The sequence below is a fragment of the Chiloscyllium plagiosum genome, chromosome 5, assembly GCF_004010195.1.
Source record: "Chiloscyllium plagiosum isolate BGI_BamShark_2017 chromosome 5, ASM401019v2, whole genome shotgun sequence".
Taxonomy (NCBI): Eukaryota; Metazoa; Chordata; class Chondrichthyes; order Orectolobiformes; family Hemiscylliidae; genus Chiloscyllium; species Chiloscyllium plagiosum.
This window is the reverse complement of record NC_057714.1, coordinates 99239606-99252492: the sequence shown is the minus strand read 5'-3', so window position 1 is coordinate 99252492 and position 12887 is coordinate 99239606. Positions and strand designations below refer to the sequence as shown.

The window sequence follows — 12887 nt, the reverse complement described above, 5'->3', positions numbered from 1 at the left end:
TCTATCCTGATGAAGGGCTTTTGCCCAAAACATCAATTTTCCTGCTCCTCAGATGCTGCCTGACCTGCTGTGCTTTTCCAGCACCACTCTAATCTTGACTCCATTTAAGTCTATGTCAGCTCTTTGGAAAAAACACTTTGCTCAGGCGAATGGACCTAAAAAGCAATGTTTTGCCCAAAGGGCCCAACCTCACTGTATCTACAAGTCTGCTTTCAAAAAGACCTTCAGTTTTTCGGTTTTCAGATGTGTGGATGAAGAATATCTGGCCTGTACTTTATCCAGGGTATAGTGTGCACTATATACAGCATGAACCACAGCAATTCACCAACACTCCTTCGGCAGCACCTTTCAAACATGCAACATCTAAGAGTTAACGGGGTTAGGACAGCAGGAGTTCGAGAACGTGTCACTCCAAGACACTCAAGAGGGTTCAGTTTTCAGTAAGGAGTAGGAGATTCAGAATGGATTGGGGAGAAACTTTTTCACTCAGTGGGTGGTGGGAATCCGGAATGCACTGCTTGGGAAGGTAGTGGAGACTGGCAACCTTACAACCTTTAAAAAATACTTGGATGGGTTCTTCAAATATCATAACATTGAAGGATATGAGACAAGTGCAGGAAATTGGGATTAGCACATCTTTAATGGTAGTTATGTCAGTGCAGAATCCATGGGCCGAAGGGGCTTTTCTATGAACCCGTGAATAGGACACACCATCTAATTTGAAACTATATCGATTTTCCTTCACCGTTGCTCGGTCAAAATCCTGAATTTCCTCCCTAACAGCACAGTGGGTGGCCCTACACCAGATGGACTGTATCAGTTCAGTAAAGTGGCTTCCTAGCCCCTTCTCATAAGCAAACTGGGATGTGCAGTAAGTACTGGCCTTGCGAGTGAGGCTTACATCTCAGAAATAGAAAAACAAGAATTGCTCATGCTTAAGTGGCGACAGAATAAAAAAGCCTTTTCAGTATACACCTGTATTCACTGGCCTCACAGTGGGGTCAAAATTAGACAGCGATGTCTGCCTGGAGATAAGGGGAGTGACATCTGGGACATCCTCACCATCAATTCATCACTGGCTAGAGCTTCTGCTTGTTTGAGGAGAGCACTTTTAATGACAGTGCTTCAGCCAATTACAAATTACATGCAACGTAACTCTGGATTGCCATTCGGTTTTAGAATGAGGAATGAAAGTCTGGTGTAACACATTTTCAATAAGTTGTGCAGCAGATGAAAGATTTTTACAGTGAAGATAATCCCCATCCCATTACACGCATCATTTTCAGTTGGGTGATTCCTGTTCTCTCTTATGTTCTGTCAAATTTGTTTTGTCAATTTTGTTTATAGTAAGATCCCATTAACACACTTTATTATACGAAGCATGCTTTAATTTTCTCTTAAGCAGCATTGGCTTCATGTCCATACTTAGTAGCTGCTAATTTTAACTGGAATGACACAGACTGCCTGCAGGCCTTTTTTTGTTCTGCTTAGTCGTCAAGCTTTTAGAAGAACTGGAAAAGACAGGCTCCCATTTGGAGGTCCATTATAATGACCAGGAACTACATCTGTTTGCTTCATCACTTTAAAATAAAAGTCTCTTCAACATCTTGGATCGTGGCTTTTTCTCCATGAATGGACTTTTAACCCAAGCATTTAGATGAAACCAGCAGGTTAATTTGCTCTGAGCTTAACTGCCAGCACTAGTTAGTATGTTTAGCTTTATCGGTCAGTGCACCAAGTCCAGGAGGTGGGAGGTCATGTTGTGGCTGTAAAGAACAGTGTTCAGGTCACTTTTGGAATAATGCATGCAATTCTGGTTTCCCTGCTGTTGGAAGGATGTTGTGAAACTTGAAAGGGTTCAGAAAAGATTTACAAGCACTTTGCCCAGGTTTGCGCTGCTGGGAGAGACTGAATAGGCTGGGGCTGTTTTCCCTGGAGCATCGGGGTGACCTCAAAAGTTTATAAAATCATGAGGGGCATAGATAGGGTGAATTGTCAAGGTCTTTTCCCCAGGGTAGGGGAGTCCAAAACTAGAGGGGAAAGATTTAAAAGCGACCTAAGGGGCAACTTTAACACACAGAGCATGTATGGAATGAGCTGCCAGAGCATGGTACAATTACAACATTTAAAAATGATCTGGATGGGAACATGTAAAGGGAGGGTTTAGAGGGATATGAGCCAAGTGCTGGCAAATGGAATTAGATTAATTTAGGAATTCTGGTTGGCATGGATGAGTTGGACTGCAGGATTTGTTTCCATGCTGTACATTTGTATAAGTGTATGATTCTAAGTTGTTCATTTGAGTTCATACAGTGGTCCCTAAATTCTGCCATGCTCTTAAAGCCCCAATAAATTTTATTACGAAAATAAAATATTGTCCTCTGATGTTGAATACAACCTTACCATCATTATTGCATTTTTTATCAAATAAAACTGACAACCATTTCAGCACTTCTGCTGTTCTGGTGGAGAAACAGCTAAATCTTATGGGTTTATTTTTGGCTAAGCTTCAATTTTGTCAGGTTTCTTGGAAGGATTCTTGTTCTGAGACCTCGCAGGAGATCACACTGTATTTTATGAAATGTGTCTCATTAAATGTCTACCCCATCCCTATGTTGGCCCTCTTGTCCAATTCTCGCCCCATCTTACCAGGTCATCATTCCCAGAACAAATTGCCACTGCTGCATATCCCAGTGTTAACCAAAATCCCTGGCATTAGCTTTAAGAGATTGTTGTGTATCGATGTGAGCATCGTTAGTCTGGAACTGTCCTGCATGGTTCCTGACTTTTGCCCCGGATATGACAGACAGGGGATACCTGGCCCACAATATGGTGAAAAGATTCAACAGACAAGATGGGTTGTTCTGATATTCAGGCCCTCACCCGCTACGAGGAGGGGATCCTGACTCTGACCTTCCCGAGTGACTGTCTGACCATGTTCAAGCCTCTGGACTGGTATCGGAGGGTGCCCCTGACTTATGCTGCAGGGAACCCCTTGACTGAAAGCCATCTCCCTTAAGAACACAAGAGAATAAATGTCAACAGGAGTAGGCCATTCAAGCCTAAAGAACAAGGCTGATCTGCCCCCTGCTAAACTCCTGGTTCATGTCAGCTCCTTATATCCCTCCATGTCTCAATATTTCTAAAATCTACTGAGCTCCTCTTTAAATACTTTCCGAAACAACTCCACAAAGGTTGGTACCCATCACCAAGTCACTCTTTATTTACACCTGCATAGTCCTTAACACTGACCCAGATAGCTCAGAGCTGGCTCCTAAAGTGAGCAAAACCCTTGACACTCCTGTTCATTAACCAGGGCTCCCTGATTGAGCCAGATTAACAGCCCCAATCAGGGAATTCATATTCTATGAGGTCCACCTGACTGACCTTGCTCCAATCATTACACTTTCAGTGATCTAGCCTCTACAACTCTCTGAGAGTTAGAGAATTCCACGCATGTACTATTCTCAAAGAAAAAAAATCCTTCGCATCTCAGTTTAAAATGATATAATTCTGCAATTATGACTCCCGAGTTCGAGATTCCCCCACAAGTGGAAACATCTTCTTAACAACTAACCTGTCAAGTCGCCTGATTAAATGTGATACCCATCATCCTTCTAAACTCTAACAAATAGATGCCCAAGCTGCCTAGCCATTCTCAATGTCAACCCCTTTATGCCAGGAATCAGACTGGTGAACCTCCTTTGAACACCCTCCACTATCAATGTCTCCTTTAAATACAGTGACTAAACTTGTACATAGTACTCCTGGTGCAGTCTCACCACTGTTTACAAATATAACAAGACTTCCCCATTTTTAAACTCTGAGGAATTAAGAACAAAATTCCACTCGCCTTCTTAATTACTTACTGTACCAATATGCTAACTTTCTGTGTTTCATATACAAAAACACCAAGGTCCCTGCACTTTTTAGTGTTTCTCTCCACTTAAATAGTCTGCCTTTTACTCTTCCTATGAAAGTGCATAGCCTCGCATTTTCCTACATTTAACTCCATCTGTTAAGTTTTTGCCCACTCACCCAATCTATCCCACTTGAAAATTCTTTATGTCTTTATCAAAGCATGCCCTCCTATCTATTTTATGTATGCATACATTTCACTCTGCCCTCTCCTTAATATGGTTAGTATATCATTGAGGTCCTAAGACTGATCCTTCTGGTACTCCATTAGTTATAACTTTTCAAGCTAAAGAAGAGCCATTCATCCCAACTCTCTGCCTTCTGTATGTTAACTAAGCTGAATTCATGCGAACATATTGCCCCCAATATCATGAACTCCCATCTTTTGCAATACAGTTCTAAGATTTTACGTGGCACCTTATAGAAGGTCTTTGGGAAATTCAAGTATACTACATCTTTATCAAATCTGTTTTTATATCCTCAAAGAACTCAAACAAATTTGTCAAACTTAATTTACTTTTCACAGAACCATGTTGACTCTTTTTGGTTGTAAGTAAGTAAGTTAGCTCGCTGAGCTGGAAGGTTTGTTTCATACGTTTCGTCACCATACCTGGTAACGCGTGAGTGTCTCTGGTGAAGCGCTGGTGGTATGCCCCGCCTCTCTACTTATAGGTCTTAATTTCTTAAGGTCGGTGATGTCATTTCTGGTTCTTTTCTTTTCAAGGGAAGGTAGATACAGTCTAAATCAATGTGATTATTAATGGAGTTCCGGTTAGAATGCCATGCCTCTAAGAATTCTTGTGTGTGTCTTTGTTTCGCCTGTCCTAGTGGAGAAGAAACAGCTAAATCTTATGGGTTTATTTTTGGCTAAGCTTCAATTGTGTTGTCCCAGTCTGTATGTATAGAAACTAGTGATAGCGAGTCATATTGTTTGGTGGCCAGTTGGTGTTCCTGTATCCTGGTGGCAAGTTTCCTGCTAGCTTGTCTGATATAGTGTTTTTACAGTTCTTGCAAGGTATCTTGTAAATGATGTTAATTTTGCTGGTTGTATCTAATGGATCTTTTAGGTTCATTAGTCACAGTATAAGTGTGTTGGTAGGTTTGTGGGCTTTGTGTTAAGCTTCTGTAAATGTCCTGCTATTTCTTCCTTAATCATGGACTTTAGCATTTTCCCAATGACAGATATTAGGCGAATTGGCTTATAGTGTCCTGTTTTTTTCTCTCCCTTCCTTCTTGAACAGTAGCATCACATCAGTGGTTTTCTAATTTGTTGGAATCCTTCCAGAATCCAGGCATAGGTCATTCGGCCCTTCGGGCCTGCTGTGCCATTCAATATGATCATGGTTTATCCTTTGTCCCAATATGCCTTCTCCCCAAACCTCTCAACACCTTTAAAATCTAATTATCTACCTCTTTCTCAAGTTTTTCAGTGATTTGGCCTCTAAGGCCTTCTGTGGTACAGAATTTAAGGCTCACTACCTCTGAGGAAATATTTCCTCATCTCGGCTCTAAATAGTCTATCCTGAATCCTGAAACTATATCCATGGTCCTAGACTCAGAACCAGGAGAAACTTTCCCTGCATCTAGGCTGTCCAGTCCTTTTAGAATTTTATACATTTCAATCAGATCCCTTTCATCTTTCTAAATACGAGCGAATATAGGCCCAGTCGAACCAATCTCTCCTCATAGGACAGTCTGCCTAATGAATTGTCTCTATGGCAACATTAGCACAGACATTTACACGACTGAAGAATGTAATGTTTGTAAATAACAATCAGTGGTCTGTTTGATGCCTCAGTATCCTCACACTATCTCTCATTACAGGAAATAATATAAGTTTTCCTGCATTAGGTAAAGGCAAACATTTGGAGGCAAACTCACGACAGAGAATTCTTAAGAATGGCAACCTGCTGATTGAAGACATTTCTCCTATCTCAATCCTAAATGATCAGTCTTTCACCCTGAGACTAGGTCCCAGGCTGTGACTGTCCTGAAGAGGGTGAAGTGCACTGGAACAAGCTAAGCCTTGAGAGAAGGGGCCTAGTGAAGGAAGTGAATATCACTCCCTTCAGGACTAAAGACCCAGTAAAGAATGTCTGAGCTTCCCTGCCTAGAAAACCACCTCTTAATTTACAAAAGCCTTCTTATCCTGGGGCTCCCACCTTCACCCTCAGCCTCTGAGACACCCAGGAACCCTCTGCTGCTTTTTGCTAACCTTCTGATGATTTGAGCAAGGCATCAGGCAATATGATAATAAAGCTCTGACATTATAACCTCGATGGCCGTACCTCAAAGCAACACTTCGCACTGCATTTACCAGTGCATGATTAATTTCAAATATATATCTCTGCTTTATTTGTCATTAGTTTTGTTTTAGTTTGAAAGGGTGGAATTTAATCCAAGTGACAAAGGCCTCGTTTGCTGACCGGAGATTCTGCGAGAGCCTTGCTTCCTCCCTTTTGGGGAAGGTCCACTATATTAGCTCCTAGCTCAGGCACCAGCATTTCAAATTATTTGGGGAAGGTGGGGGAAAGGTTGGCACTGGAAATCATTCCGCCTTCCCCACATCCCCCTGCCTCCACCACCGCCCCGCCCCCCCCGGCCAATTGAAGTCAAGAAACTCCTCTTTGCCATCAGAATCAACGGCACATGGTGGTGGTGGTAGTTGTAAGTAATTTACTCACCTGAGGCCCTGGATCAGTGAAGAGCCAGGCCACAGGTGTGTGAGGGCAGGATTGGGGTCACAGTGAAGAGAAGGGGGGCAGTCGCTTGCTGAGGGGTGCAATGTTTCAGAAAGGAGAGTGAGATAGGGGAGGTTCATTGCCAATTCCCACCCCAATACCAACTCTTCCCAACTCCAGAACCTTTGATTAGGCCATGGATACCTCACAACAAGGAACCTGCTCCTGGGAGTCCGTAAGCCATCCCCACATTCTTCCGAGTGAGGAACCATTTGTGTGGTGGTCATTTTCATCGCTGATTCACTTCTCAAATCTTTTTTCTAGTATTTCAATTCCAAATGGACACCCCTAGGAATAAGGGAATTGCTTACACTGAAAATTACTCTGTTACACATTCTAACTCTATAGGAGCTGCATTTACCCAGTACACTGCAGATGCAGTCTACAGCAATATAAAACATGTGGAGACGGATGGGATTAGTGTAGATTGGCATCATGAGTGGCACAGCCATGGTGGGCCGAAGGGCCTGCTCCTGTGCCATACTGTTCTATACTTGATTCTATATTTAAGGAAATAAATCTTGCATTTTCAGAGCATCTTTACAAACTTGAACCATCATAACTATTTTCAGGGTTCAGACACTGGCTTTTGACGCACAATTTTCACACTCAAAGTTTGCCTTATGATCTCACCTGCAGGATCCTCTACACTGAGGTCATTAATTAATCCTACATTATTACACATTCATTGCTCACTCCTTTAAGAATAGGAGTTGGGAAGTCATGTTGAGGTTGTACAGGACATTGGTGAGGCCTTTTCTGGAATATTGTGTCCAGTTCTGGTCACCCACTTATAGGAATGATATTATTAATTGGATTTACCAAGATGTTGCCGGGTATGGAAGCTTTGAGTTGTAGGAGACGTAGGAGATTAGTAGGTGATTTGATAGAAGTTCATAAAATAATGAGAGGTACAGATAGAGTTAATGGTAGTTATCTTTTCCGTAGGATGTGGGATTTCAAAACTGGGGGCACATTTTTAAGGTGAGAGGAGAAAGATATAAGCCAGGGGGGATGTTTTTACACAGAGGATGGTTCGTGTGTGGAATGAACTTCCTGAGGAAGTGGTAGATGTGGGCACCATTATAATGTTTAAAAGATATTTGGATATGTACATGAATAGGAAACATTTGGAGGGATATGGGCCAGGAGCAGGAAGATGGGACTAGTTTAGTTTGGGATCATGTTTGGCATGGACTGGTTGGATCAAAGGATCTGTTTCCATGCTGTTTGACTCTACGACTCTATGAAACATTGTGAAGTGATGGAAAATAGCATGGTGCTCAAACATAGCTGCAAAAAGACATCTTGTGTACTCACATTTTTATCAGCTTCATTGGTGGAGTATAGACAGGCATTAGTATATGCTGGAAAGGTGTCTGTCCAACCTTCAACTGTGCAATTCTTGCTGACATTAGCTACAAGAAAAAAATTAATGGAATTTAATAAAGATCATATTGATTGCCACTTCAATTTCAAAAGAATGCTACTTCAAACCTGGTGAATACAGAGAGTTTTGAGAAGATTTGTAGCTCAGGCTGAGGTTCTGATGTAGGTTTGTTCGCTGAGCTGCAAGGTTCATTCCCAGACGTTTCATTACCCCACTAGGTAATATCTTCAGTGGGCCTCATTCAAAAAGAATAGGTACCCAACGAACACAGTCCGCCGATTTCTCAGCAACAAACCCAAACAAGCAGACAAAACACGTCCACTCTCCCCTACATCAAAGAGATCTTGGAAATGACTGCCAGACTACTCAGACCCCTTGGCATCATGGTAGCCCACAAACTCACCAACACACTAAAACAGCAGCTAATGAACTTGAAAGACCCTATACAGACAATGAGCAAAACTAGCATCATTTACAAAATGCCGTGCAAGGACTGTAACAAATACTATATTGGACAAACTGGCAGAAAACTAGCCACCAGGATACATGAACACCAACTAGCCACAAAAAGACATAACCCTCTCTCACTAGTATCCTCACATATGGATGAGGAAGGACACCACTTCGACTGGGACAATAAATCCCTCCTAGGACAAGCCAAACAAAGGCATGCACGAGAATTCCCAGAAGCATGGCATTCCAAGCGGAACTCTATCAACAAACACATTGAGTTAGACCCCATCTACCAACCCCTGAGAAAAGGAACAGGAAGTGACTTCACCACAGGAAATGACATCACCAATCCAAATAAACCCAAACATATAAATAGAAAGCAGGAATTTTCAGCATTGCTTCACCTGAAGTTACCTAGTAAGGTGACAAAACGTCTGGAAATGAACCTTGCAGCTCAACGAGCAAACCTACATCCATGGTGAATACAACTAACATTATTCTCTTCCAATTTTCTTTATATTATTTAGCTATTTAGTTAAATTTGGATATGGGATTGTGTACACTTTTCATAACAAAGTACGTGCAACTTTTCTCCTCCTTCTAAGTCCAATTCTCCAATCTGTGCTTTCCCAGGGGTGAAGATCTAGACTGGAAGACTCACGTCATAACATTGACCCTTCAGTATCAGTGACAAATAATCTCATATGTAGATCAAATAAGTTAAGGTGTCAGTACCTTCGAGCTTGGCCCAATGTTTACAGCATGCATTAATCCACATTAAGCTTGTTTTATAAGACTGCATTACAACTAAAAGGTGAATAGCTTCTCCTCCCTCTCCACTTCACTGGAGAATTCAAAATACCTCCAAATTTCACAAAGATCTTGCCCCCCTAACAGGATGCATCGTTACTGAATAAGTAGGATGTTTCTATTTCCCTTTCCTTCAGTAGCTAAGAATTCAATTATGAATTCAGCTGAATCTTAATTACTTCTGTGTTATAGGATTTGGTTTAGTATAGTCCAAGAACATTTTAGATAGAATTGCTCATTCCATCGATGAGCCTGGTTTTAAACTGAGGACCTATGACCATAATGTTTACTTTGCACAATTCCAATCATAGCCTAATCTAAAAGAAAACATTTTTTAGCAGTAAACTATGAGTTTGCCAATGGATTAGGGTACAATTATATTTTCACAACTCCTTGCAAACTTACTACATTCATGTGGAGGTTGAAAACAGCATGAACTGTCCCATTATTCCAATAATGACAGGTTCCCCTTGAGTAGCCAGCAGGCAATGCATTAAGCTATTCTTGAAATTTCACAATTCACACTGAACCTGAGTGATTGCTCTGGCAAGAGTAGCTCAAAGATATTGAGTAGGCGAATTGGTCAGGTGGATAGTAGGACTCACATCCCCTGTCTTTTGACCAGAAATTGGGTTATTGCAAACTTGGACTTCTACCGCCATCAGGGACAGGAATTCCCACTTGAGAGATCTATTGATGAATCTAAGTTGGTTTCTAGAAAGGAGTAATGTCTGTTGCTGTCATAGTAAGAAGCTTGAAGGAAGACGTAAAGACTGCCATTTTCACGGTAATGATCTAATATTCAATTGCTTGTTCACTCTGTTGGTTAGTTTTGTTTTAAACTTGCCTAAAGGTAATGTACGTAAACAGCATACCTTCCTTTTAGTTTAAATATTTCGGAGAGGCAATGACCTAGAGGTTTTATCAGTCAACTATTAATTCACGACCTCGGTAATAATTTTGTACTTGAGTTCGAATCCCGTCACGGCAGATGATAGAAATTTGAATTCAATAAAAATCTGGAATTAAGAGTTTAATGATAATCATGAATCCATTGTCGAGGTTGGAAAAACCCATCTGGTTCAATAATGTCCTTGAGGGAAGGAAACTGCCACCATTAACTGGTCCGGTCTACATGTGACTCCAGACCCACAGCAGTATGATTAACTCTTAACTGCTCTCTGGGCAATTAGAGACGGGCAATAAATCCTGGCCCAGCCAGCAACACCCACATCCAGTGAATGAATTTAAAAAAAAACAATAAATGAATGGTCTGCTTGTGAGTCTCTATTACATGTAGGTAACTTGCTGAAATCCAAATCTACTGAATTTGTCTCAAAGTGCTGTTGATTTCCATAATCACCAACGATATTTTCTGTCATTACTCTTTGTGTTGTCAAGTTTATAGATCATGGACTGCACGGTGTTTTGTTTTGCCAGAATTTGCTTTTCCTGGTGTTCTTCAGTCAGGTTTTGCTCCAGATTAGCCCCTGACTCCTCTCACTCCTCAAGCTGTGGTTCAACTCTACTTAACTCTACTTAACATTTAATATTTTGTTCCTGAAGAGCTTCCAGAACATTTTGAAGCTTCTGGTTATAAATGCTGGATTCTTCTAATTCCATCAAAGTATTAGCCTTCCATTGGCACAATGTAGTTTCTCTGTGTGCTTCAGATTTTCTCTTTAGTTTTGTTTTGTTCACTTTGAAGCCTAGCCCAATGGCTGCTTCAGTGGTTGTTTAGTTTTACCGACGTCCTGACTGGCAGAGTCAGTGTTGGCATTTATTTCTGAAAGTCTTAAGTGATTTGCAGCTCCTTGTTTTATGTATGACATATCTCCCCCTGTTTTTGTAGGTCTGTCACTTTCTCCAGCATGGCTTTCAGCTCAGGCCAATGTTTCTGTAGCTGTCCCGGCTGAGCTTGATCTGTTTCATGTGTGGCATGGTCCAGATCTGTCTGTAAAAGGACACTCTTTTCATTGGATTGATGACACACTGCCAGCTTCATTTCTTTCTCGTTCATCTCTTCGTTCCTCTTTGTGAGGTGAGTGGAGGCATCTTCTAAAGACTTCAACATCTCATGCTTTTTTTTAACATTTGGTTTTCCTGATCTAGATGTTTAGCATTTTTCTCTTAACATTTAATTTTTCCCTCTATGCCAGGCAGTTGAGGATGTTAGCTCAACTAATTCAGAGGAAAGTGAGGTGGCTTGTTCTTCTTTGATATTCAGTTCTGAATGTGTTTCTTGAATGCCCTTTTTTGTTCACTTATGAGATATTAGCTTGGCTGGTCATGCCAGCATTTCTTGCCTGTCCCTAATTGCCCTTGAGAAAGTTGTAGTACAATGCTGTTAGGGAGGGAATTCCAGGATTTTGACAAATACAAAATCCTGTGAAGGAACCGCAAGATATTTCCAAGTCAGGATGAGTGGCTTAGTAAAGAAATTGCAGGTGACTGTGTTCCAAGGTATCTGCTGCCCTTGTCCTTTGAGATGACAGAGCCTGTGGGTCAGAAAGATGCTACCAAGGAAACCTGGTGAATTTCTGCAATACATCTTGTAGATAGTCCACACTACTGCTACTGAGCATCATTGTTGGAGAAAGTGAATGTTTGTGGATGTGGTGCCAACCAAATGCTATGATATCAAGTGGTTGACTCTTCACCGCCCTCTAGGAAAGTAAGGACAGGCAACAAATGTTGGCTAAGCCAGCAACATCCACATTCTGTGAATGAATGAAAGGAAAGAAAAATGGATGAAGACATCTACCATGCTGGGGATCCCGGGAGGAGGCTGACAGGGATCATCCACTTGTCGGTTTCAGTTTTTATTGCTATCTTTGGTCACTACATGGTGCTATACCTGTGAATGCAGGCCCAGCAGTATCCATGATCTAAAGCATCTACCTCATCCAGGTAGAGGGTCTGTACTTGTACTCCAGTACTATTGATCCTTGTCATGGAATTGGTGAACCCATTGTAGACTGATCGTTTTACATTCGTGGACATGTACCTTGTAGTATACATCATCAGAATCTGGCTTGCCAGTCGCTTCATCGATAGGCATCTGCTGGGATAACGGACAATCTTTTATAATAAGTGGAAGATATGATTGTCCAAGGTCCATTTGGATCAGTGCATATCTTTGTAGCTGCCTCAGCCTTTGCCCCAGTGCACTTTTCTGCCACATGCCTTGCAAAATTCATTGCGGAGTTTGTCGACTAATGAGTTTGTACTTAGTACCTGTAAACTTGGTTGCCCTGTGAAGATCACTTCATACGTCAGTAGCTCTTTGACACACTGAGTCCATGAGTCCAATTTGTTCTAGGATATCTTTCTCAATCTCTTCCATGAGACTGTATTCAATCACCAAATCAATACCTCAATTTGTTATCAACATCCCCACAATGTTGACAGTGGGGATTCAGTGATGGTAACACCACTGAATGCCAAGGAACGGTGGTTAGATTATTTCTTTTTGGTGATGGTCATTGCCTGGCATTTGTGTGGTGCAAATGTTACTTGCCACTTGTCAGCTCAAGGCTGAATATTGTCCAGATCTTGTTGTATTTGGACACGGA

The 12887-nt window shown here is 41.5% G+C and overlaps 1 protein-coding gene across 1 annotated transcript in view; it reads right to left on the bottom strand.

The window, feature by feature from the left end:
* vipr2 (vasoactive intestinal peptide receptor 2) overlaps positions 1-12887 on the bottom strand; it is a 126940-nt gene that overhangs the window by 87154 nt on the left and 26899 nt on the right. Inside the window, exon 4 of the mRNA XM_043690682.1 lies at positions 7980-8077. Coding sequence (XP_043546617.1) covers positions 7980-8077 — 98 coding nt within the window. The remainder of the gene's footprint in view (positions 1-7979; positions 8078-12887) is intronic.